This window comes from Balaenoptera musculus, chromosome 18 (assembly GCF_009873245.2).
Source record: "Balaenoptera musculus isolate JJ_BM4_2016_0621 chromosome 18, mBalMus1.pri.v3, whole genome shotgun sequence".
In the NCBI taxonomy this organism is placed as follows: Eukaryota; Metazoa; Chordata; class Mammalia; order Artiodactyla; family Balaenopteridae; genus Balaenoptera; species Balaenoptera musculus.
In genome coordinates this window covers 1,227,009-1,253,969 of record NC_045802.1, presented here as the reverse complement: position 1 = coordinate 1,253,969, position 26,961 = coordinate 1,227,009, and the positions used below count along the sequence as shown (strand labels likewise).

The window sequence follows — 26,961 nt, the reverse complement described above, 5'->3', positions numbered from 1 at the left end:
GTGCGAGGTCAAAGTGGGGCCTCCAGCCCTGATGGGTCCCGGCCTGAAGCCCCTCAGCTTCTTGACTCTGCCCCACGGTCAAGGCGGTGGTGCCCCTTCTGGACAAGTATCCTGGACCAGGTCCCAGGCCTTGGGAGATGACACACAGATTCCTGTTGGTCTCTCCCCTCCCCCGTCTGTCCCACGTTGAGTCCCCTCCCTGCAAAAGCCCGTTTCTCTACTTTCACAGCAGACCTTTACACGCCCCCTTAAGGCCAGAACCCAAATCTTCAGCACTCCCCCACCCGCCCCCAAATGTGTTCCTCTCTCCTCCTGAGCCGGGACGGCTCCATGTGGTGGGTGCATCTCTTCCATCAGCTCCTGGGTGGGTGCTTTGTGCTAGTCCCCCGGAGCCGCAGTCTGGTGTGGAGGGGCAGGTGCTTTGTGTGCCTGCCCACGGCGCCCCGCTGGGGACCACGGCGCCCCGCTGGGACTGCACGCAGCTCCCCTGCTCAGGCCACCCCGCAGGAGGAGCAACCACGGAGCGGTCTCAAGCTGTTCTTCCACAGAAAATCGAAATAAGGTTGATAGAAAATAAACAGTTTCTTTTTAAAAAATGCATGTCTTTGTACACAAGTCTTTTCTGCATCTCTCATCATACCCTTTAGACATTTCAGAGTGGATTTTCTGGAAGGGGTGTGCCAACTTACACCCCGTGGGAGCGTTAGCTCCTAATACCGTTTGTGAAGGTTCTCTTAGTCTTTAAATTAAAAACATTTATTTATGTTATTTATTTGGCTGTTCCGGGTCTTAGTTGTGGCATGCAGTATCTTTAGTTGCGACGTTCGGGATCTAGTTCCCTGACCAGGGATCAAACCTGGGCCCCCTGCATTGGGAGCACGGAGTCTTACCCACTGGACCACCAGGGAAGTCCCTCATTTCTGTATTTTGAATAAATATATGACGTGATGTTTCCTGTGGGCTTTTCCTTCATTCCAGGCTCGAACGCTTGGCCGGAGGATGTTAAGATCTCCACTTTCCATTCAGGGATCCTGGGGACACGTGGGCTTCCTGAGGCGTGCAGGGCGGGGGCCCACTTGCCAGCAGTCAGCCCTCCAGACCCTCTCCTGGCAGCAGAGACTTCTCCACTGGACGGACATCGGCTCAGCCAGAGTTGTTGCCCATCGGGAACCCTGTGTCGCCCCAGTGGGAGGAGGAAAGCTGGGGAGAGGTGAAGGTTCAGGGCGGGCAGGGGAGCAGCTCCCAGCTGGCCTTGGGGCCAACCCCTCCCTTGGGTGGAGTGGAGGCCGTGGGTGACCCCAGGCAGCCAGCTCGAGAAGGTACGTGGGAGATCGGGTCCCAGGGCAAGCAGCAGCCTGGACACGGGGCCTCACTCCTCCGGCCCCTCCAGCGGCCGGCCCGGGACCCGTGCAGCCCCTGCGCGGGGAGGGCCACCCGCAGGGCTCGGGTCCCTCAGCGTCAGCCCGAGGGAAGGGGGTTGCCGGCGGGAGCGGGGGACGTACCACGAGGAGTCAAGTTCCAGCTCCAGGCCCCTCACCTGTGTGAGCCATTTCTGTGTTACTGCGTGAGGGTCCCCAACCTTTGGTACAGTTCTATGAGCACCTGACGGGGGTCACAGAAGGAACCCTCGGTCTCCCACACACTTCTTTCTTTCTCCATCAGAGATGCCAGGAAGGAGGAAGAAGGGGCTGATGCACACCCCGACTCCCACTTCAGGCACCAAAGCACTTACGCAGGATGCACCAAAAGTCAAAGCATCTGCCCAAAATGTCTCTAAGGGACTGGCTACCCAGTGGGAAACGGTAGTTTGATTTTGGACAAAGTTCTTGGAGGTGAGGGTGGAGATAAATATGTGCTGTTCCAATGGATTGAGTCAAATAGGTTGGAAAGTTATAAAAGGGTGTGTCGCCGTGGTTCTCAAACTGTGTGCCGAGGTGCCCGTGTGCCGCCCACCCACAGGGGCAACAAGGGGGGGTTCACATTCTCAGGGAGACAGGGATGTTGGTTGGATAGACTCTACCTACAAGCCAAGGTGGCTCACAGTTTCCCCAGCACCTACACTACATTCCTCGCAATGACATACATCTTTGCAAAGCTGGGGTTTTACGGGTGCCTTGATAAAAAGCAAGCTCCTGGTGAAAGTCACTGTGGAATGGGAGACAAAGGTGGCGGCAGCATCGGATCTTGTGCCAGGATTTGAGGAGTTGTGCAGTGCCCGACAGGCACACACGTCCCACTCGCAGTTGTGGTTACTTAAGAATGAAATTAAAATAGCGTTTTTCTTTCAGTTTACTGTATTTTTTTCCCCAGATGGCTACTAGGTTTTTAGGACACAGACACTTCTTAAATTGTTTGGAACGAACTACCTAATAAACGAACTCCTAGGTAGTCCTTTTGTCGTAGAAGTCCTGCGAGAGATGCTAAGAACCCACGAAGTGAGAAAGTTTGGGAACCTGCCGTGTGCATCCCACCCACGGAGGCAACCGCAGATGCTGGGTTTTGGTCCGTCCTAGAGATGTTTAATGCACGTGATAGCAGCTAACATTTATTTAACTTTTACTTTGTGTCAAGCGCTGTTGTAAGCTTTGTGTTTCTTAACGAACTTAATCCTAGAGATGAGGCCACAAAAGCGCCCGAGTCCACATCCCCCCCTACCCCGCCCCCAGTAAGGGCTTCAGGGCCTGAGCTGACACAGACCTGCCCTGCATTACCTCTGTGCAAAGTCGGGGCATTACCTTTAAATACGTGTCAATTTGATAGGAAAAAATAGCAGTTGTTAGAATATTAGTTTCGTTAAATGCTTTTTTGTATCTTTTTGGGTCCTTTATATTTATTCTTTCCATGAGTGTCCTTTGTGAACATCTTTAAGCTTTTAAAACGTCACCACTTTCTAGGTGTCTCTACAACATTAATGTGTTAATTGTTTTGACACACCCAATCAGGGGAAAGGTTGTCGTGCTAACCGGAACCTTCTCCTCCTCTAAACTTCACTAGGTCAGATCCATTTTTTAAAATGAGAAGTTTACCTGCTAGACTCAGAAAACTAATCCTGAGCTTTTCCCTCATAGCTTCTAGGTTAAAATGGTTATTTGAGAAAAAATAAAAAGAGAAGACTCTCCCTACCTCATAAAAGAAACCTTAAAACGTTTGTCTCTGACAATCCGTTACTGTGAGCACTGCAGAAGTCACTTCTGCTGCTTGATTTTCTGGTAACAGGTAATTGTTTTTTTACACGTCTGAGGAGGAAATCGATGCTGTGTGACATTTTCTTATCCAGGTTTTCTGATGTTCACAGTTGACCTTTGCTGACTGTCCTTCACTTCTCCACGGGGGACCTTGTTCCGCATCCTGGTCGGTCTGGAAGGGCTTTGGTCTCGCACTGCTGAGGCCTCCATTTACTGGCTGGCAGCCCCTGAGTTCATGTGAGGAGTGGAGTTCTGAAGAGTCACGTAGGTTTCCTTTTATTATATTACTAGTTAGTCCAGACAGCTAACCTGCAGCACAGGTGTTACCAAAACAGACTTGGGTCTGCTTGCCCCAGCACGGTAAAGCCAATCCACTGCCCCCAGGTTGTGGTGAGGAAAGGGCAGTGTTTATTGTGTTTAATTGCAGGCACCAAGCAAGGAGAACAGGAAGCTCAACGCTCAAAAGACCCAAACTCCCCGATGGCTTTCAGAGAAGGCCTTTTAAGACAGGGGGAGGGAGGGGGCTTGTGGAGGGCGTGATCAGCTTGTGGACATTCTTCTGATTGGTTGGTGGTGAGGTAATTGGGAGTCAACATCATCAATCTTCTGGTTCCAGTTGGTCTGGGGTCTCCGTGCTTGTGGGCAGCATGCAGTTAACTTCTCCCACCCAGAAGGGGGTTTCAGTATCTGTGAAAGAGCTCAAAGAACATGGCTCAGAATATGATCTACAGCCCTGGAGGAGGAACTAAAGGTCCTTGACTTTGTTTAATGGCTAAACTATTATCATTTTGTCTTGCTTGACTGTTTTCCTTTCTTTCTGCATTTTCTCATTTCTCTGATTAATTTATTCTTTGGAACTCGGGGAAGACCTATGAGGCAAAGGTTTCTCTACAGACAAGAGGCAGGTGGAGGGCATAGTGGGGATGGGGGGGTGGGTGTGGGTGTGGTGTGTGTGTGTGTGTGTGTGTGTGTGTGTGTGTGTGTGTGTGTGTCTGTCCTGGGAAGGCCCCACAGGGTCCCAAACAGTCACACATCAGCTATGATCTGGACTTCTAGAAAAGGTTGTTCCCATAGAGCGTGCTTTTTCTTGGATCACTTCACTTTTTTTACCCAAAGAGTGATTGTTGTATAAAAATATAAAGGATTCCTTTTTCCAAATAAACCTGTCTTTTCCAATTAATCTGGGGTCCTTAGGAACTAGTAAAATAATGTAGGTGAAATACACTAGGTATATAGATATTAACAGAGGAACAATATAGAAACTAAGATAATGCACTTTATAAGTAGATCTATGAGTATTTTTTAAATTATTATTTACTTTAATTAAGGAGAAATAACTAGAATCCACCTTGGCGATTTCAAGAAGGCTTTAGTACTTGGAATGAAAAATAATTTAAAGTTAGGGAAAGAAAATAAAATTGTTGCCCTAAATACAGCTGCAGGCTTTCTTCCTAATTAAATTAGTTGTTTTTCCCCCAGAATTGTGACCTTAAAGAGCTGATGAACTGGAGATGAAGGCTTCAGTTCAAGGCAGAGGGGGCCCCAGGGCATCATCTGGGCAGCTTGGGGATTTTCTGTTGAAGTGGCTAGTTGTTTGGATAAGTGGGGATTCACACCTAGAGGCTTTAGAACTCCATAGGTGGGGTTTGGCTACTCTGCCCTGATCTTCCACAAATAACTTCCAGAGATCATCTGAATTTTGTTGAGCAGATTTTTTTTTTTCATGTTTCTCTTCTGGCCCATGTAATTTTTACTAAATAGATATAAATAAATGTTGCAAGTCATTTCTTCGCAGTAAGAGGTTATATGATCACAGCTGAAACAGAAACAGAGATACTATTGAATATAATAGTAAGAACATATATAGAAATGCTCTTGTGCAAATGTGTTTGGTGGTTTGATTTCCTTTACTCTGGAGTATACATACAGAATGGACTCGCCTGTGCCTACTCCAGTAATCATTTATCCTGAATTCTATACAGAGTTTTAGTCCAGAAGGTACCATAGATTCTCTGAGTTCCAAGTTCAACCAACAGACAGCAGAGGGAGCTGGATGCTTTTGCAGCTGAGATTTGTGCTCACTTTGAGGGCTCACAAGATGTCTTGGCGTGCCCTTTCCACGGAGAGGAAAGTAGGGATTCTTATTAAGCCACCCGCAAATTGCAGTGTTTTCTTTTCACATTTTAAAAAAATTGAAGTATAGTTGATTACAGTGTTGTGCTAATTTCTGCTGTACAACAAAGTGACTCAGTTATACATATATATACATTTTTTTAAAATATTCTTTTCCATTATGGTTTATCTCAGGAGATTGGATATAGTTCCCTGTGCTATATAGTAGGACCTTGTGGTTTATCCATGCAATGTTTTCTTTATTTCTTTTTATATCTATATATGCTAGGAAGGTGCTGTTGAACCTACACAATCACTTAGAAGTGATAAATACTGTGCAGATTTCTATGTTAAGGCAAATCTGCATTATGTGTCCTTCCCCTTCCCTCCTCCCCACAATTTAAAAACTAGACAATTGTCAAGGGACCCTGGAATGGCATGGCTTACTCTGTTCTTGAATCATTGTGGGCACCTGCTATTCGTTCACTACACATTGAGTCAACAGAAATATATCAGGCAGCACTGTGTTCAGTGTGTATATTGAGCGCCACCTGGCACATGTTGAACCCTTCAAATGGAAGCGTGAGTGTTTTAAAAGCCATGGGAGTCTCTACATAAATTTGTCACAAGTTTTTTGTAGGACGAACAGTATGAAGCAGATGGGATTAGCTGATTCAATGAATAAGTTCTCTAGTCATTACTTCCCTCAGACTTGGAGAGAAGATTATTTTAAGGCTACGGAAAGAACAGAGTTTTACCTGAAACATGACTCTTCCTTTTACGTAAACAGTGCGGGGACACAGTCGGGCGAGCCGGTGGGGGCCATCTTTGAGAAGGGGTGGGCTTGCGCTTTGTTGGAGGGTACACAGGACTGCAGTCATCACAGGAGGCAGGGATGCAGCTCCAGCTGAGGGTGGCAGTCGTGGGGACCGTGGGACCAGACTGGCCGAGGTTGTTAGAAAAGCAAGCAAGCCAGCACTTGCCAAATGCCGTGTTCCTTCCTACCAGACAAATCTGAGGACGCTCTCCCAGCTGGCTGCATTCACCAGTGCAGTGGTTCTCAAAGTTTTGTTTTGGATCCTTCACGGTCTTTTTTTCATATATAAATTTATTTATTTTATTTATTTATTTTTAGCTGTGTTGGGTCTTCATTGCTGCGTGTGGGCTTTCTCTGGTTGTGGCGAGCGGGGGCTACTCTTGGTTGTGGTGCGCGGGCTTCTCATTGCAGTGGCTTCTCTTGTTGCGGAGCACGGGCTCTAGGCGTGCGGGCTTCAGTAGTTGTGGCACACGGGCTCAGTAGTTGTGGCTCGCGGGCTCTAGAGCTCAGGCTCAGTAGTTGTGGTGCACGGGCTTAGTTGCTCCGCGGCATGTGGGATCTTCCCGGACCAGGGCTCGAACCCGTGTCCCCTGCATTGGCAGGCAGATTCTCAACCACTGCGTCACCAGGGAAGCCCTCCTTCACACTCCTAACAAGTACTGACGGCCCCACTGAGCAGGCTGCTGGCTGAGCTGTCAGGTCAGGAGAGGAGTTAACCGCTCTCCTTCTGGGCCTCTGTGAGGCAGGCCCCTCGCCCCCCGTGGCTGCCGGATTTACCTGTTTTGCTGGCATCAGGTCCACGCTGATGACACAGGGCTTTGTCCAGCAGGTAGAGGGGTGGATCCAGAAGACCCTGCAGGGAGAGCCCATCCTCCCAGGAAGAGCTGAGGAGGAGAAAAGTGAGACTGGAGGCTTTAAAAGGACCAGAATATTTTGGAATGTTTGGCAAAATATTGAAAGTTGCCATCAATAATGACACATAATACTCATGTCAGAGGGTCCAAGTGCCAGTGTTAATGGCACCTGTGTCTGGTTGGAGGATGCTCTCAGGGCTCAAAGTGAGAAGGCAGCTGGGTGGAGATGGCAGGACCCCTCTGCCCCCAGGCCCAGAGCTCCCACGGGTCGGAGGACAAGGCCAAACACATCAAGAACATGAACAGAAGCTGCTTCAAGACATTTATAAATTAAATCCCCACTTTCTCAAATTACTCGTTGGCTTAAAACGTGAAGAACAAAGCAGAGCTCTGCTGACAAACCCCCAGATCCTCTCTTGGGGGCGTAGTAATTATTCCCAGGGACATCCAGCAGGAATAGCCTCCACCAGCCCTTGTTCTGTCAAAACCCAGCCCAGGCGTCACTGTCAGTTCCTGGGCCGCAGGGCTCGAGCCCCTGTGGCAGGGGCAGGGACAGAGTCGCAGTTGCTGTTCAGACAAACCAACCCCGTCCCTGGGGGGCCTCCTGCTGGCCCAGTTCCCGGGGACTCACAGCAGAAGCCGGGCCCTGTTGTCCTTGGATGCCAGCCCTCTGGAGTCATTTAAGAGCCCCATCAGGCCTGCTTGAGGGGAACCTGGCCCCAGGCCGAGCCTCCCCTCCGATCCCCGTGCTGCCTCCACCCTCAGCTCTGCCGGGGCCCCGGGCTCTGACCCTGGTGTCCAGCGGCACCCCTGCTGCCACCTCTCCGTGACACCTTCTCAGTCTTGCCCCGAGGCACCCGCAGTTTCCATCTTCCGGGCCCGGAAGGCCCTGCTCTTGGGTGGCCTTTCCATGCGATGACATCATGCACTCCTGAACGGTACAGCAGCCTTTCAGATGGCCACTCCTTGGACGGAGCCTCTGGCCAGGGCGTCAGGAGGACTCCCAGCATCAGGAGGCCCGGTTAAAGCCTTTGGGAATCTGTGAGCAGCTCATGCCTGTAGGTTGTTGGTTTGCAGGGACAATTCCAGAGGTTCGTCTGGAAAAACAGAGGTCTTTATCACCATCTCAAAACATTTTAATGGGATGGATGTCTTATAATGTTGAGCTTTATAAGGAAGGTGGCATATTGTACTTGGTTATTGATTAGAAGCATTTTACTTAATAGGAGAGTTGCTAAGTTTTTACATATCATATAAAGTTAAAAAAGAAAGAAAAAGAAAAATAGACTCTGTAATTATGGTGCCACCCTGCTGAATAGGGTTCAACAGCATGAGAAAGTCTTGATTTCATGTTGTAAAATTAAAGTGGTTCAGAAATAAATTCCAAGATGGTAGGTTGTGAGAGCAGGAGGAATAAAGCCACTGACTACTTTTTGCAATTACTCTGATATACACACATCAAAACTGTGCTATATTAATCAAGTATTTAGTATTTAAGAACTCCAAATAGTAACATTTCACAGACATCTCATATGTGCAGAAATACACTTTCTGTACAAGGGAACTATTTTAAAGACATACTTCCCTTTTAGTCTCATGTTTCTGTTTCTGGGGAAATATATTACGTTTCTATAAATTTGATACCATAATACTTTCGGTTCTATACTGCTACCTTGAAAGGTTTCAGAACTTTGGGTTATAAGATCCCTTAACACTTTCTAGATCAGGTGTCTTCTATATCAAAAGGAATTATTAAGTGTTCCCATCTACCATCTAATTTGGGCTTTAGAGATGCCTTCTAAAAGAGAGATTTTGTTCTTCTATGGAGTCTCTCAAGTAAAATAGAATAATCTCTCACTCTGTTGCATAATTCATCTATATTCGTGTAAGGGCCTCACTGTAGTTTTGATTTGCGTGAAATTATTTTCTTAATTTCCTTTTCTGATGGTTCGTTGTTGGTATATAAAAATGCAACTGATTTTTTAAAATTGATTTTGTATCTTGCAACTTTGCTGAATTCATTTATTAGTTCTAACAGATTTTTGTGGAATCTTTAGGATTTTCTGTGTATACGAGCACATCATCTGTGCACAGAGATGATTTTACTTCTTCCTTTCCAGTTTGGTTGCCTTTTATTTCTCTATCATGCCTGATTGCTCTGGCTAGCACATCCATTAGTATGTTGAATAGAAGTGGTAAGAGGGAGCATATAGTTCGATCCTGTTTTTTATCCATTTAGCCAATCTGTGTCTATTTTTAAACTTTTAAAAAAAATAAATTTATTTATTTTATCTATTTATTTTTGGCTGCGTCGGGTCTTCGTTGCTGCGCGTGGGCTTTCTCTGGTTGCGGCGAGCGGGGGCTACTCTTCATTGCGGTGCGTGAGCTTCTCATTGCAGTGGCCTCTCCTGTTGTGGAGCATGGGCTCTAGCCGCGCAGGCCTCAGCAGTGTGGCACGCGGGCTCAGTAGTTGTGGCTCGTGGGCTCTAGAGCGCAGGCTCAGTAGTTGTAGTGCATGGGCTTAGTGGCTCCGCGGCATGTGGGATCTTCCTGGACCAGGGCTTGAACCCATGTCCCCTGCACTGGCAGGCAGATTCTTAACCACTGCGCCACCAGGGAAGCCCCCAGTCTATGTCTTTTGATTGGGAAGTTTAATCAATTTAAAGTAATTACTGATAGGATGATAGCCATATGAAAATTCTTTTGACCCAAGACCCTCTGATGGGATCTTAGGGACCTACTAGGTATTCTGGAACTTAACAAGTATCCCCAGTTCCCCTTTGAGAACTGCTGCTCTAAGGTATTTCATCAGTATGTTTATGTTGACAAGATGTTTATGACTTGACAAAAACAAACAAACCCAAACCAAACCCATGTTTCCAAGGAAAAATATATAATATACTCAACTAATCACTTTTGGTTAAGAATAAGTATGAATAATTTTGCAGCCCATGACATCATAGGTGTTAAAGGCATACCCTAAAAGTACAGGGGATGTAATATTTGTGAAACGTTTTTGATTCCAGGAACATTTCGAGCAGATTCTTAGGCCATAAATATTTCTCTTTTGTGTCTAGTGAGAAATTATTGGAATTTGCACAACTTTCTTCCCTTCTGTTTCAGGATACGAAGAGCCTGTGGCTAGGCTGGACTACTGCTCCTTACCCCGTCCTGCACCCCCAGGAGAGCGCTACTGTTGCACAGTAAACCAAGAAATAACAAGAGTCAGGCATTGGAGGGGAGGTTCAACTAGTGGGTACATTCTAGAATCTTCCAACAGTGAAATTCTACAAGCCTGCCCTAAAATTCATGGCTCCATTATGGGAGATGTAACTTCAAAATGCTAATTTGAAAGGATGCCTACTCATCCTCACATTTAATACTTTTCCTTCTTCCTCTTTCTTAAAGAGTGTCTAGATGTAAAGTTCTTATGTAATTGCACAAAACAAATGCTTTGGAACACAGGGCCCAATCTGAAGCATTATAAGCCTCAAACATTTAATGTCACAAAATATTCATTTGTCTACATTTTTGCAGATATATCATGGAACTGCTGTAATTACTATTCGTAGTGGGTAGAGACATTTTGTAATCTTTTTGTAGGTCGCTTTATAAAGATCTTCCTTGACTTAGGATGGGATTATGTCCCAATAAGCCCATCGTAAGTTGAAAACATCCTAAGGTGAAAATGCTTTTAATACATCGAACCTACCAAACATCACAGCTTAGCCTCCCCTGCCTTAAACATGGTTAGAACACTTAATATTAGTCTACAGTTGGGCAAAATCATCTAACACAGAGCCTGTTTTAGAATAAAGTGTTGACTGTCTCATGTAGTTTGTTGGACACCGTGCTGAAGTAAAAACCAGAATGGTTTTTTGGTAAGGGTACCAGTGGTTCACCCTCGTGATTGTGCGGCTGACGGCGCTGCGCGCCACGAAGGTATCGGACAACGCATCGGGACCGCACATCGCAGCCCCGGAAGAGATCAAAAATCGAAGCACGGCTTCCAATGAATATGTAACGCTTTCACACCATCGAGAAGTCGAGAAATCGTTAAGTCCAGACGTCTGTACTTACTGAAGTATTTATTGAATGCCTACTACATGTTAACCACCTAGTTTCACACAATTCTTAAAGTAAATAAGGCCATTCACTGCACTCTTTGCCCTTTTGTAACGAAATAAAAGGTACTTCGTTTCTCAAGCAATAAAAGTCTTGTAATTCACTTCCTCAACTTCAAGTTGTAGAGATGCCCAATATAAGAAACCCGTTTTCAATGGAGCTGATAATGCAATTCTGTTGCAGGGACATAAAAAAGGGAAAACCCCTAAGTATGGCTTATTTACCACTGGAAGAAGAGATAAAGGAAGACGTCAACAGAGAAAACTTAACACTGAAATGAACGTGACTTTCTGTGCAGCCCCAAGAAGCAGAACAGCACCAAGAGCTAGAAACCTATGCGTAAGTAGGTGTAAGCTCAGAACAGAACAAGGTTTCCAGCAGTTGGAGCTGGTGTGAGCGCTGAAACAGTGGGGGGAGGAAGGGTGGGTTCCGAGGTCCCCTAACGGACCTTCCTTCCAGGTTCCACACCGAACATCGCTGCTGCGAGGTCCCCACACGGCACAGAGAGGGCGGCGCGCCCCACCGACTCCGGAAGCTAGGCTGCCCGCCGAGGGGGCTCCGGCCTCGTCCCCGTCCGGTGCCCGCAGCTCGGGGCTGTGTGAGGCGGGGACGCGAGCGGGGAGGACGCGCGCTCCGCGGGGTCGCAGACACTTCTAGTCCCGCAGGCCGCCCTGCCCCGGAAGGGACGCGGCCGCAGAGAACACGTTCGGGCCGCAGGCGCCCCCGGGGCGGGCGGCGGGCGGCCGAGGGGGTCGGGGGACCGAGGGCGGGCGGGGACCAGCCCAGGGCAGGGGAGCACCCCGCAGCCCGCCCCGGCGCCCGCCCGCAGCCCTAACCCCGCGACCCCGCGTCTACGTCGGCGGCGGCGACGGCTCCGGCGGGAGCGCGCGAGCCCGGGGCGCCGCGCGATTGGCCGGCCGGGCGCCCGCTCCCAGAATGCAGCGCATGGCGCGTCATTGAAGAGAGACCATGATGGCGGCGGCGCTGGGGCCCCCAGAAGTGATCGCTCAGCTAGAGAACGCGGCCAAAGTTCTGATGGTGAGTGGCCGCGCCCCCGCGCCCCGCGTCCGTTGCCTCCGGCGGCCCTGCTGCGCTCGGCCTTGGCGCCCGCCGGGCTGGCGGCCGGCCGCGGCCTCCCGGGAGCCCCGGGCTGGAGGGGGCGGCTGGCGTGGCGCAGGACTCTCCCTCCGGCTGTGCGCCTGCCTCTGTGCCCCTGGCCGGACTGTCACTTCCCTGGGTGTCCGGCGTCCCCGCCGCGCCGCGGAGTGGGGAGCCGAAGGAAAGGGGCTTCTTGCGCCCCGGCCCTCCAGCGCGGGGTCGGGGAGAGGCGGGCGCGCGGTCGGGGGCTTGTGCGCGCCGCTGGGGAGTGGGTGCTGGCCGAGGGCTGGCCCGGCCCGGGTGCTGTTAGCAGCGCTCGTTCCCCTCGTGCCTTCGGGTCCCCGGCTGCTTTCTCCGGCCTGCAGCCACGGCTGGGCAACCGCAGTCGGCCGCACGTGGAAAGACCGGCGGGCTGGCGGGAGGGAGGGGACTCTTAGGGACCAAGGTCATGGGGGCAAAACTTTGTCTAGTACTGAGCTCCGTGCGGGTCGCGCGTTGGGAAGAGTTGGGTCTACGGTCCCCGTTGACTTCTTTCTTCCCCTTACAGTACAATGAACAGAGCAATTTAGTGAGTAGGTTATTTACCTACTCAAGGAGGAGGTGAGGCCGAGTCAGAGAGTATAGCCTTCCACGCAGGGCGTAGAAGTAAGGATAAACCATATTTAGTTACTCAGTAAACTGTATTTGCTGGCTCAGTTTTGTTTTTTGTGAATCATGACTTCTGTGCTTGTAGATCTCTTTGGAAGTTAGAGGCTTATTTGATTCCTTGAATTGATACAGCCTTTCTAAGAATTGAATGTAGCCAGCTTTGTTACCTTTTTGCAGTTTTTTCCCCTTTTGGTTCGGTGTTTGGGTTATGTGTTCAAGCATCACATTTTAAAATATTTGAACTAATTCTAGCATAGTTTGTAGTTCCTTTTCTCAAGTTTTGTTTTCACACACAACACCAGGTAGCTCATGAAATTTAGCTCATGAAACTGAGAAGCCTAATTAAAAGCAGGATTTACTTGCTGCATTATGAGCGAAGTTAGGTGAATTGTTTTGTCACAAAAACTGACTTAGAGAACGTTTTCAGACTCTTGCAAGTTAAGTCCAGAAAAAACTAGCTACTATTCCCCCTTAATACAAAGTTCTTAAAATCTCTGACTTACAGCGTTTCCTGCAATATCTGAACAATTTCTAGGAGCTAGAGGCCCCATTTTCATTAGACTTTGGAAAGAGTATGTGACCCCCAAAACACTGCTTTAGTTCTTAGGTCGATAAGGTAAAAATGTGCCCTTCATCATTGGCCTCAGTATTAATTAGTATTTGTGCTTGCTAGGACCTTCTCTCTTCCCCGGCAAAGCTAGTTTTATCACCTATAAGGGAGTAGCTGAGAAGAATCGGAATAAATACTGTTAATTGAGTGCACATTACCTGCCACATGCTGTGCTTGATGCTTTACATACTTTGTTAATCCTTGTAGCGGCTTCACAAGGTTGAGAGAGAGCTTAAGGTGGCCCAGGTTACGTAATTACTAAGTGGCTGAATTAGGTCTAGAACTCGCATCTGTCTGGCTCTAATACTAGCTCTCTTTCTACTCTACCTTACCACCTCTCATATGTGTTGTATAGGTATCCATTTACGTACTTCTAAATCTTTCCAGAAGAGAAGAGTATTTTAAAAAATGTTATTAAAAATAGGAAATTCCTGGGAATTCCCTGGTGGTCTAGTGGTTAGGACTCCATGCTTCCACTGCAGGGGGCCTGAGTTTCATCCCTGGTCAGGGAACTAGGATCCCACAAGCCTCGAAGCACGGCTGGAAAAAAAAAAAAAAGGAAATTCCTTTTTGGAAGTGTCCACTTACTATTTAAAAATACGGAAGAGTAGCGCTTACTGCATGATTTCTCAGTATGAAAGCTGCATTCCATTTTATTACAATTAATAATAATAGCTCACATTTTATTGAGTGTTTACCGTGTGTGAGGCACTATGCAAGCACTTTGCATATATTATCGTATTTAATCATCAGTAACTATGGAAGTTATTACTTTCATTTACATTTTATGGACTAAGGGACTGAAACATGTAGATGATAAGTAATTTACCCAGATTTTCAAGGCAAGTAGTAGAGTGGGGACTCCAGCTCAGGTTTGTCTGTTTTTTTTTTTTTTAAAGTAGCAATACTTGCATTTATTTTATTTTATTTATTTATTTATGGCTATGTTGGGTCTTCGTTTCTGTGCAAGGGCTTTCTCCAGTTGTGGAGAGCGGGGGCCCCTCTTCATCGCGGTGTGCGGGCCTCTCACTATCGCGGCCTCTCTTGTTGTGGAGCACAGGCTCCAGACGCGCAGGCTCAGTAGTTGTGGCTCACGGGCCTAGTCGCTCCGCGGCATGTGGGATCTTCCCAGACCAGGGCTCGCACCCGTGTCCCCTGCATTGGCAGGCAGATTCTCAGCCACTGCGCCACCAGGGAAGCCCAGGTTTGTCTGTTATCAGCCTGTGGGTTAGTGGGACTAGAAAGCAGGTAGATGAATTAATTTGGGGATAGTTAAGATTGTCAAATCTCCTTCAATTACTTAGCATTAGAAGATTAAAAAAAAAAAAAGAACGAGTGATCGTAGCATTTATCGGTCTGTGGGTCGGATGGATATCCATCTGAGGAAATTTTTTTTTTTTTGGCCGCGCCACGCGGCTTGTGAGATCCTAGTTGCCCAGCCAGGGATCAAACCCGTGCCCCCTGCAGTGGAAGCGTGGAATCCTAACCACTGGACCGCCAGGGAAGTCCTTGAGGAAATCTTGTTTGTAGAAAACTGCTGTGTATTTTAGCTGTTAATATGTTTTGGGATTCAAAGCAGTGATGTCTTTCACAATTATTTTTGCTTAATTTTTCCATTTGGTAGTCCATATATTTCTTTCATGAAAATCAGCTTGGAGTTTTAGTGTGTAAAACAGTCTCAGGAGATCTTTTAGTGCAGAGGTCTTAGGGAGTTCACGATGGGTATTAGAAGGAAATTGTAAGTAAATTTTTGGGTGCAGACATACATTTTTGGTAATAGGGTTTATAGCTTTTATCAGCCTCTCTCAGGAAATAGAGACCCTGAAAAAAAAAAATCTAGTTTAAGTGTTTTCCCTTCCATTTTACGGATGGGGAAACTGAGGTTCAAAGAAGTAGAAGTGACTTGCCAAAGGTAGGTCACAGAACAAATTTGTGATAAGAGCGATCCAGAACCCAGATCACCAGACTCCCATTTCAGAACTCTTTTGAAATTTACTTACTCAACCATGTTACTTCTCAAAGTCAACATATTATAATGCTATAAATGTTCAGTTTTATTGCTTGATGGGAAATTTCAAAATGTGTTTTTGGTTATTGCAGTTGCTTCACTGTGAACACCTATATTCTTTCCTCTTTAGGTTATTGGATAAGCTGCCAATAAAGTAGTATATTAGACCTTTAGAGTGAAAAAGATGTTTATGGGATTTATAGATATAGGTCTCAACATAAAGCCTGATTCCCACCCCCTGCCCCAAAGTAGTAATAGGGAGTATTTTCTGTACATGTTTGTGAATACTGCTTAGTCTTCTGATTCAAGACAGTGAGGTTACTTGCTGGAAAATAAATTTGAAGGTGAACAAACTAGAATGAGGAAGGGCTTTTGTAAATTAGTAACAGTATGCACGTGACGCCATCTATTCTGAAAACAGTGTGCAAATGGAGCGTTGTTTAAATAGGTCTTGAAATTTTCTTTTCCAAAGAGATTCCAGTTGTTGGCTTCTGCTTAAGATACCTAACCATGCGTTTTTGAGAGGATATTAAATACATACAGAGTAAGCAAAGTGGACCACACTTCCGTGCTGACATTCTCAGCAGTGAGAGAGTATCTCTGACTGTAAGAACTTATAGCAGGTTACAGTGACAGACCTGAGAATTTGGTGTTGCTGATACATTTTATGTCATTTACAAATTATGACAGTAATACTGGAACATGTTATTTTAAAGTACACCAGCAACACACAATGTACAGAATAAAAAGTGTTCCCTCCTTTCCCCACTCTCAGTCCCCTTTCCTAAGCAATCTGTATTAAGTTTGAATATACTGTGACCTTATTTCCTATGCTTTTACAATGTACATTATGTAGTGCTTTTTGTATAAATGATACACTGTAAATATCATCCTTGATTTAAAAAAATCTTATCAATGCCTTTCTGAATAGTAAGAAATTCAAGCTGTGCAGAAAGGTGTATGGGGAAAGTAAAGGCTCCCTAAGCTCCCATCTCCTCTCTTCAGAGGTCACTGTTCCTTGGGTATCCATCTTGAAGATCTCTGAGCATATAAGAGCACACATACATCCGTTTTTTAAAAAATTAATTAATTAATTTTTGGCTGCATTGGGTCCTCATTGCTGTGCACGGGCTTTTCTCTAGTTGCGGCGAGCGGGGGCTACTCTTCCTTGCGGTGTGCGAGCTTCTCGTTGCGGTGGCTTCCCTTGTTGGGGAGCACGGGCTGTAGGCGCGTGGGCTTCAGTAGTTGTGGCACATGGGCTCAGTAGTTGTGGCTCGCGGGCTCTAGAGCGCAGGCTCAGTAGTTGTGGCGCACGGGCTTAGTTGCTCCGCGGCATGTGGAATCTTCCTGGACCAGGGCTCGAACCGGTGTCCCCTGCAGTGGCAGGCGGATTCTTAACCACTGCATCACCAGGGAAGTCCCTAATGTATTTTTTACATAAATGAGATGGTGTGATCCATATCCTCCTGCACTTTGCTTTGTTCACTTCATTGTGGATGAATTTTAAAGAAGTTTATTTCCATTTTCTCCTTTATGTGAGTAGATATAAAATAAAGGATGTGTTAGGATTTTAGAGACACCATAATGGAGAAACCTAGTATTCTTTTGTTATTAATATTGCATTTGTTTGAACCATAAGTCCAAAGAGTGATTTATTTATTGTCTTAAATTTCCTTGGTTTTGCTCCCCTGGCTCCCTTCGATACGGGGTTGTCCATAACGAGTGTGCGCAGTGATAATATAAAATAATGGAGCGCACATATGTTAATTGATACTTTATAGGAAAGTAGTTTCGTATATGTGTTAATTGATACGTTATAGGAAAGTAATTTCATATATTTGTTTTAAAGCTGGAGTTGGTTTTAATAAATCTAAATGCAACTTTAATGAGAGGGATTCATGATTGGTTTTCATGGCTTTTATTTTGGAATTTGGTTAACATTTTAAAAGCATCTGCAAAAATGTAGTGCTGTAGAAAAATTCTTACCATCTTGTTTGATTCACTTATTCTGCAGCATTTCTTCAGCACATGTATGCTGGGCACGGTGCTATGTATGCTGAGAAGACAGGAGAAGCAGGCCTTGTTTTCACGGAGAACAAAAGTCTAATGGGGAAGAAAGGCAAAACTATTAGCAAGTATTAGGTGATGTTATAATAGGAGCATATGCTGCTGCTCTGTGAGAGTCCACAGGAGGGACGTCTATCTGAGGCTGAGATGGGACCTAGAGGGGGCTTCTCAAAACCTAGGTGATCCTTAAGCTGAGACATGAAGGACAAATTGGAGTTCTCCAGTTGGATAGGGGTGTCCCAGGTGGAGGGATATATTTGTGTGAAGGCCTGAGAGAACCAAGTGCAGTGTGTTTGGGGAATAGTTGAGCATTTATTTAGTGTTTCCTGAGCCCCTTCTATGTGTAAGGTATAATGCTTTTTGTGTGTGTGTGTGCATGCGATCAATAGTGCACGTCATACAATTAATAATTTTGCTTATAGCATTTACTTTTCGTATTGAAAAGATTCATTGTATCGTGTAAGCATTTTTATTTATTTCAACCTTGTCTTTTCATCTCTGCTGCGGCGCTAGATATTAGACTGGCACTAACAGTTCTTTTTCTCAAAAAACTAGGTAACGGGAAATTTTTATTTAAAATTCAGTTTAATTAAATTTGTATTTTGCCGTTGGATTTGTGTCAAACTCAGCTAACTGGAACATAGCCAGTGATCCAAAGAAGAAATGTGAAAGACATTTGGAATCATCCATAGATACCTAAAAGGCAGTTGATAAAATTTAACAGCATTTTATGATTAAAAATTCAATAAACTAGGAAATGATAAATATATGATAAAAAATAATTATTTGAAACCACCAGTAAATGGAGATAGTCTTAAGACTAAAATAGGGAGTTCTAATAAAACTATTATTCAACACTTTCTGAAGGGGAGGGCCTAGCTGGTACAGAAAGATAAGAAAAAGGACTAAGGAACTTCCCTGGTGGTCCAGTGGCTAAGACTCCGTGCTCCCAATGCAGGGGCCCGGGGTTCCATCCCTCGTCAGGGAACTAGATCCCACATTCTGCAACTAAGAGTTCACACGCTGTAACTAAAGATCCTGCACGCTGCAACTACAAAAAAAAAAAAAAAAGATGCCACATGCCACAACTGAAGATCCTGCATGCCGCAACGAAGACCCAGTGCAGCCAAATAAGTAAATATTGGAAAGAAAAGTAAAAAGATTGTAATTTGCAGGTGATATTCAGAAAGAAGAAATCCAAGGAAATTAACTAAACAACTATCACTAGAACCAATAGTTGTTTGGTAAGGTGGCCAGATGTAAGGCAAATAAACCAATTGTAAGATTTCCTTTATACCAACAATGGTCAGCCTAAAAATGGAAAAAAATCTCCTTCTGTTAAGAATAAAAACTGGAGGAATAAACTATAGGACATTATTTAATAAGAAATATACAACATTTTTGTGACAAAAACCAGACAGCTTATTTGAAGAATGTAAAAGAAGATCTGAATTAAATGAAGGTTGTGTTCCTCAATCCAAAGAGTTAATCTGGTTAAGGTGGCAGTTCCTTCCTCGTTAGTCTATATACTGAATGTAACATCAGTCAAAATCCCTCTTCCCTCCTCACCCTTTTTTGAGGTGGGAGAAAAGCTTGACTGGTTAATTAGAAAATACATATTATCTGGAAGAATATTGCATGACAGTAACAAAAGACGTTAAGAAAAAGAAGAAAGGAGGGTTTGGGGGAGTTTGTACCAGTTATTGAAGTGTATTCAGAAGCTACAGTAATTGCAGGGTTGTGGTGCTGGAGTGGAAAAAGAATGGGAAGTTGGAATAGAATAGTGCAGAAACAGACCTGTGATTGAGACGGTATTTCAGGCTGTGAATGTACGGAGATGGACAGCGTTCGTGGACGCGTAGCAGGCTGCAAGTTCGGGAGATGGTCTGGAGGTGTGTTACCGGAGCCTTGAAAGTCTGCATGCCCTTTGACCCCGCTGTTCCACTTCTGCCCGTTCATTCAGCCTCCCGAAATACTTGCACATATGGGAAAAGCACTTACTGTAGTGTCTATATACCTTGCTTTAGCAAAGAACTGAAACAGTGTGAATGTCTAGTTGGAAGAAATTGTGGTAAATAAACCGTGGTATTCTGTATAGTGGAATATTATGGAACTTTCAAGAAATGTGGGTCTAATATGTGATAGTTTTTTTGGTTTTTTTTTTATTTTTTTGGCTGTGCCGCATGGCATGCAGGGTCTTAGTTCCCTGACCAGGGATCAGACCCGTGCCCCCTGCAGTGGAAGTGTGGAGTCTTAACCACTGGACTTCCAGGGAAGTCCCAAATTCAAGTTTTGCTTTTTGGAACTTTCTGGAATTTTTTCCCCAAATGTTTTCCATCTGTAGTTGGTTGAATCCGCAGATGTGGAACCTGTGGATTCAGAGGGAAGATGATAATTATTTACAAGTGTAAATTGTAGTACATTTACAGCTCATGATTCTTGCAGAACATTTTTTCTAAAAAGATTTAAGTCTTCATATAAATCAGTTTCATGTGAGTTTGAATTTAATTTTAGGTGTAAATTTATCAATATTTTAATGTTCCTGTGACAGTCCTTGTTACTTGCAGAGGTTATACAAGAAACCACAAGTAGCTTAATGATTTGTATGTAATTAAAAATGCCCATTTATGTATCCTGCGGTTGTATCTTCAATTGTAGGAAAAAAGTAAAATTGTCTTCCTCATTAATAAATGGTTCATACAGAGTTTTATGTTAAAATAGCATTCTTTTCCATTGAATGTGACAATCTCTGAATTTAATTTCTATTTCTAAACCTGCAGATGTTTGCTTTGCTGTAGCAGTTTGAAAATCAGAGATTCTTTTTAAAATATATTTGTTTATTATTTGGTTGCACTGGGTCTTAGTTGCGGCAGGCGGGCTCCTTAGTTGCAGCTCTCCAACTCCTTAGTTGTGGCTTGTGAACTCTTAGTTGCGGCATGTGGGGTCTAGTTCCCTGACTAGGGATCGAACCCGGGCCCCCTGCATTGGGAGCACAGAGTCTTAACCACTGCGCCACCAGGGGAGTCTCCAGAGAGAAGAATCAAACTTTTTGAAAAATTCTAATAACTCCCTGAAACGCTTTATTGTGGTGTCCACGTGTACATTTTTGTTTTGTAGTTTACTGAGAAAGTTTACCGAGTTCCTGTCACAGTGCTCAGGCTGGAGAGTTAATGTTTGTGCAGGTGCTTCAGGCACGGGCTCTGGGGATGGACAGGCAAGCTGGCCTCGCCATGGGTCCAGGTGCTGCTGCCTGTTTGGGCCCAGCTCCCACCCTAGCCACCTTGACCCGCTGCCCCAGGCTGCCTCGAGGCACGTGCACGTGTGCCTGGCCACCAGCCTGTCCTCAGTACTCCCATGCACGCTCCATTGTCCCATTGGGCGTCGCTTACAAAACACAGGTTCAGAGATAAAATGATTAAGAATTTCAGGATGGCCAGCGCAGAGTATCGCATTAAGCATGGGGCCCTGTGGAGAGCTGGGCCCCATGCTACTGCCCCGGTCACACACTGAGGAAGCTGGCCTTGGGCTGCGCAGACTGGGCATCAGTCCACACGCTGGGTCTGCTCCCTCCTTCCTGAACCTTACACGCATGGATTCCCTTGGCTTAGAACACCCTCCTCCCTCTTTTGCCTAGTTGACATTTAATTTTTCAGATCTTAGTGTAGGTGTTTACTTTGACAAAAAAAGTCTGACCACTCTGAACTAGATTAAATTCTCTTCCCATGGCACCATTTGCTTTAGTAACATTGATGGCATCCACGGTTTTATGCTGCTTATTTGATTATATGATTGACTCCTCTGCTGGATTGTAAGCTCCTTGGGAACACAGATTCTGTTTGTTTTTGTTTATCAGTGACTCACTGTTGTGTCTGAAGCATCTAGCACATTGCCTGGCACATAGTGGACATTTGATCGTAATTTGTGATGGAAATATGCTGTAAGGGAAGGGTTCCAGAGACAGATTACCCAGGTTTGAACTGAAGTTTTATTACTGCTTTCTCTTTGTGAGGCTTTGGATAAGTTTTTATCTTTCCAGCTTCTTCCTTTTTTTTTTTTTAATTTATTTAATTTATTTATTTTTGGCTGCATTGGGTCTTTGCTGCTGTGCGTGGGCTTTCTCTAGTTGCGGCGAGCGGGGGCTACTCTTCGTTGCGGTGCGCGGATTTCTCATTGCGGTGGCTTCTCTTGTTGCGGAGCACGGGCTCTAGGCGCGTGGGCTCAGTGGTTGTGGCTCACGGGCTCTAGAGCACAGGCTCAGTAGTTGTGGTGCACGGGCTTAGTTGCTCTGCAGCATGTGGGATCTTCCTGGAGCAGGGGTGGAACCTGTGACCCCTGCATTGGCAGGTGGATTCTCAACCACTGCGCCACCAGGAAAGCCCATATTTCCAGCTTCTGAGGACCCTTCTCCCATCTCTTTTTTTCTGCATCAGCCACACCAGTTCTTTCTCCACCCTTCTCTCTCTTGTCCTTGGTCCTGTCACAGAACCTTTCATACACTGTTCCCTCTGCCTAAAACGCTCTTCCTCACCCTCACCTGATCCTTCAGGTCTCCGCATAGTCACTTTCTCAGGAAAGCCTGCCTTAGCTTCTCAGAAAGGTGAGACTCACCTGTCCTATACTTAGATAACACCTGCCCCACTGGAATTTTACATTTATTTGTGTGGTTAATTAATGAATGTTGGTCTCCCTAGCTAGATGCTAATGTGTTAGTTTAGGGACCTTGTTTGCACATAATAGTTGCTTGGTAATATTTGTTGAGTGAAAGAAATGAATAAAGGGGGAAGGGAGATGAGCCTAGGGAAATAGGCAGGGGCTGGGCTATCTAAGGTCTTATCTGCACGATAATTAGCTTGGACTCACCCTGTAGTGTGACATGTCGGTTCTGTGGTTTCACTCTGACAGCAGAGTGAAAATCTGATCTGAGGGAAGCAAGATGTGAGGTGGAAGACCAGTTAGGAGGCTGTTAAGTTGTTCTGCAAAGAGATGATGAGACTCTGAACAAAGCCAGGGTGGAAGGGAATGTATTAATATTCTTAAAATTTTTTTTACTGCTAAGGTGACTCTTATGGTAAAAGAGAGTGAATATATATTTGGGGGGAGCTAGGGAGTACCCCAAAACAGCTTGTATAAGCTAAAATTTCTCAATTTTTCTCTTAAAAAGTTAATAGAGGGACTTCCCTGGTGGTCCAGCGGTTAAGACACCACGCTCCCAATGCAGGGGGCCCGGGTTCAATCCATAGTCAGAGAACTGGATCCCACGTGCTGCAACTAAAGATCCCGCGTGCTGCAACTAAGACCTGGCACAGCCAAATAAATAAAATAAATATTTAAAAAAAGGTTAATAGAAATTTTATTCTAGTCCATAATATATCCATGTTTTAATATAAAATTATTTGACCCCAATCTTGCCGGTCTATCTATATTTTGTGGATTAGAGAACCAACTAGAAAACAACAGTAGCATGATAGTGACCTAATCAGATAAGATGTTAGAAAAATCACCCTATCGCTAGACTAGGCAGCACACGTGGAGCAGTGTTGACATTTAGGAATTGAGCAGCAGTAGAACATAGAGGGTCTGGAGCCAGACTGTTTGGATTCCTCTTGACTCCACCCCGTGACTAGCTGTGTGACGTTTGGCAAGTCACTTAACCTCTATGCGTCTGTTTCTTCATCTCTAAACTAGGAAAATAATTATTTCCAGAGAGTTAATGTGTAGATTAAATGATTCCCTTTACATTAAAAGGAAAGTGTTTAGAATAGTGCCTCATACATAGTAAGTGCTCTGTAAGTGATAGCAGTTATTTTGTACATTAATCTATCACATAGCATCGCATCAAATCACATGAATCTAGGTAACCTTATAGTAAGCACTCTGTAAATATTTGTTGAATTAATTAAATTTCTTCAAGAGTAGTGTCTTCTATATCTGCACTCTCCAGTGTGGTGGCCAGTAGCCACATATGGGTGTTAGCTCTTGAAACGTGCCTTGTGCAGAGGAGGAACTGAATTTTTTACTTTAATTAATTTACATAGTCAGTGGGGGTAGGGGCTGCCATATTGGGCGGCGCGAGTCTGGAGTGTGACTGTATCTCTTTGCGTTCATCTTCAGCTCTGTAAATACTGAGTCCAGGTTTCAAATACTCCTCATGGGTCCTGTCTCTACTCCTGGACATTCTCACCCTCAAAATGTAGTACTGATTCTAGACATCAGATGAATCTTTAATACATTTTCACTTATTATTCTGATTATTTTTCCTGCTTTAGAATCATCAAAACAAAACTTTTGAAAACATTGATGGCATTTAATATTTTATTTATTTATGTATGTATGTACGTATGTATGTCTGCGTTGGGTCTTCGTTGCTGCGCGCGGGCTTTCTCTAGTTGCAGCGAGCGGGGGCTACTCTTTGTTGTGGTGCGCAGGCTTCTCATTGCAGTGCCTTCTCTTGTTGGAGAGCACGGGCTCTAGGTGCGTGGGCTTCAGTAGTTGTGGCACGTGGGCTCAGTAGTTGTGGCTTGCGGGCTCTAGAGCGCAGGCTCAGTAGTTGTGCACGGGCTCAGTTGCTCCACGGCATGTGGGATCTTCCCGGACCAGGGCTCGAACCCGTGTCCCCTGCATTGGTAGGCGGATTCTTAACCACTGCGCCACCAGGGAAGTCCCAATGGCATATAATGTTGATGAACAGAAGATGACCATATTTTTTGCTTCTTTTTTTTTTTTTATTAGGTCCCATTTGTTTATTTTTGTTTTTATTTCCATTACTCTAGGAGGTGGATCAAAAAAGATCTTGCTGTGATTTATGTCAAAGAGTGTTCTTCCTATGTTTTCCTCTAAGAGTTTTATAGTGTCCAGTCTTATATTTAGGTCTCTAATCCATTTTGAGTTTATTTTTTTGTATGGTGTTAGGGAGTATTCTAATTTCATTCTTTTACATGTAGCTGTCCAGTTTTCCCAGCACCACTTATTGAAAAGACTGTCTTTTCTCCATTGTATATCTTTGCCTCCTTTGTCATAGATTAGTCGACCATAGGTGCGTGGGTTAATCTCTGGGCTTTCTATCTTGTTCCATTGATCTATGTTTCTGTTTTGGTGCCAGTACCATATTGTCTTGATTACTGTAGCTTTGTAGTATAGTCTGAAGTCAGGGAGTCTGATTCCTCCAGCTCCATTTTTTTGCCTCAAGACTGCTTTGGCTATTCGGGGTCTTTTGTGTCTCCATACAAATTTTAAGATGATTTGTTCTAGCTCCATAAAAAATGCCATTGGTAATTTGATAGGGATTGCATTGAATCTGTAGATTGCTTTGGGTAGTATACTCATTTTCACAATGTTGATTCTTCCAATCCAAGAACATGGTATATCTCTCCATCTGTTGGTATCATCTTTAATTTCTTTCATCAGTGTCTTATAGTTTTCTGCATACAGGTCTTTTGTCTCCCTAGGTAGGTTTATTCCTAGGTATTTTATTCTTTTTGTTGCAATGGTAAATGGGAGTGTTTCCATAATTTCTCTTTCAGATTTTTCATCATTAGTGTATAGGAATGCAAGAGATTTCTGTGCATTAATTTTGTATCCTGCAACGTTACCATGTTCATTAATTAGCTCTAGCAGTTTTCTGGTGGCAGTTTTAGGATTCTCTATGTATAGTATCATGTCATCCGCAAACAGTGACAGTTTTACTTCTTCTTTTCCAATTTGTATTCCTTTTATTTCTTTTTCTTCTCTGATTGCCGTGGCTAGGACTTCCAGAACTATGTTGAATAATAGTGGTGAGAGTGGACATCCTTGTCTCGTTCCTGATCTTAGAGGAAATGCTTTCAGTTTTTCACCATTGAGAATGATGTTTGCTGTGGGTTTGTCATATATGGCCTTTATTATGTTGAGGTAGGTTCCCTCTATGCCCACTTTCTGGAGAGTTTTTATCATAAATGGGTGTTGAATTTTGTCAAAAGCTTTTTCTGCATCTATTGAGATGATCATATGGTTTTTATTCTTCCATTTGTTAATATGGTGTATCACATTGATTGATTTGCGTATATTGAAGAATCCTTGCATCCCTGGGATAAATCCCACTTGATTGTGGTGTATGATCCTTTTAATGTGTTGTTGGATTCTGTTTGCTAGTATTTTGTTGAGGATTTTTGCATCTATATTCATCAGTGATATTGGTCTGTAATTTTCTTTTTTTGTAGTGTCTTTGTCTGGTTTTGGTATCAGGGTGATGGTGGCCTCATAGAATGAGTTTGGGAGTGTTCCTTCCTCTGCAATTTTTTGGAAGAGTTTGAGAAGGATAGGTGTTAGCTCTTCTCTAAATGTTTGATAGAATTCACCTGTGAAGCCATCTGGTCCTGGACTTTTGTTTGTTGGAAGATTTTTAATCACAGTTTCAATTTCATTACTTGTGATTGGTCTGTTCATATTTTCTGTTTCTTCCTGGTTCAGTCTTGGAAGGTTATACCTTTCTAAAAATTTGTCCATTTCTTCCAGGTTGTCCATTTTATTGGCATAAAGTTGCTTGTAGTAGTCTCTTAGGATGCTTTGTATTTCTGTGGTGTCTGTTGTAACTTCTCCTTTTTCATTTCTAATTCTATTGATCTGAGTCTTCTCCCTCTTTTTCTTGATGAGTCTGGCTAATGGCTTATCAATTTTGTTTATCTTCTCAAAGAACCAGCTTTTAGTTTTATTGATCTTTGCTATTGTTTTCTTTGTTTCTATTTCATTTATTTCTGCTCTGACCTTTATGATTTCTTTCCTTCTGCTAACTTTGGGTTTTGTTTGTTCTTCTTTCTCTAGTTTCTTTAGGTGTAAGGTTAGATTGTTTACTTGAGATTTTTCTTGTTTCTTTAGGTAGGCTTGTATAGCTATAAACTTCCCTCTTAGAACTGCTTTCGCTGCATCCCATAGGTTTTGGATCGTCGTGTTTTCATTGTCATTTGTCTCTAGGTATTTTTTTATTTCCTCTTTGATTTCTTCAGTGATCTCTTGGTTATTTAGTAACGTATTGTTTAGCCTCCATGTGTTTGTCTTTTTACGTTTTTTTCCCTGTAATTCATTTCTAATCTCATAGCGTTGTGGTCAGAAAAGATGCTTGATATGATTTCAATTTTCTTAAATTTACTGAGGCTTGATTTGTGACCCAAGATGTGATGTATCCTGGAGAATGTTCCGTGCGCACTTGAGAAGAACGTGTAATCTGCTGTTTTTGGATGGAATGTCCTATATATATCAATTAAATCTATCTGGTCTGTTGTGTCATTTAAAGCTTCTGTTTCCTTATTTATTTTCATTTTGGATGATCTGTCCATTGGTGTAAGTGAGGTGTTAAAGTCCCCCACTATGATTGTGTTACTGTCAATTTCCTCTTTTATAGCTGTTAGCAGTTGCCTTATGTATTGAGGTGCTCCTATGTTGGGTGCATATATATTTATAATTGT

General features: G+C 44.4%; 1 protein-coding gene across 2 annotated transcripts in view; it reads left to right on the top strand.

Moving 5' to 3' along the window:
• Positions 1-10,091: 10,091 nt before the first annotated feature.
• Positions 10,092-26,961, top strand: part of XPO4 (exportin 4) — a 112,347-nt gene continuing 95,477 nt past the window's right edge. The window contains exons 1-2 of one of the 2 annotated variants that reach the window (XM_036831073.1): positions 10,092-11,436; positions 11,553-12,131. In XM_036831073.1, coding sequence (XP_036686968.1) covers positions 12,063-12,131 — 69 coding nt within the window. In that variant the 5' untranslated portion in view covers positions 10,092-11,436; positions 11,553-12,062. Of the gene's footprint in view, positions 12,132-26,961 lie in introns of both variants that reach the window. The other variant, XM_036831075.1, reaches the window with a different exon arrangement.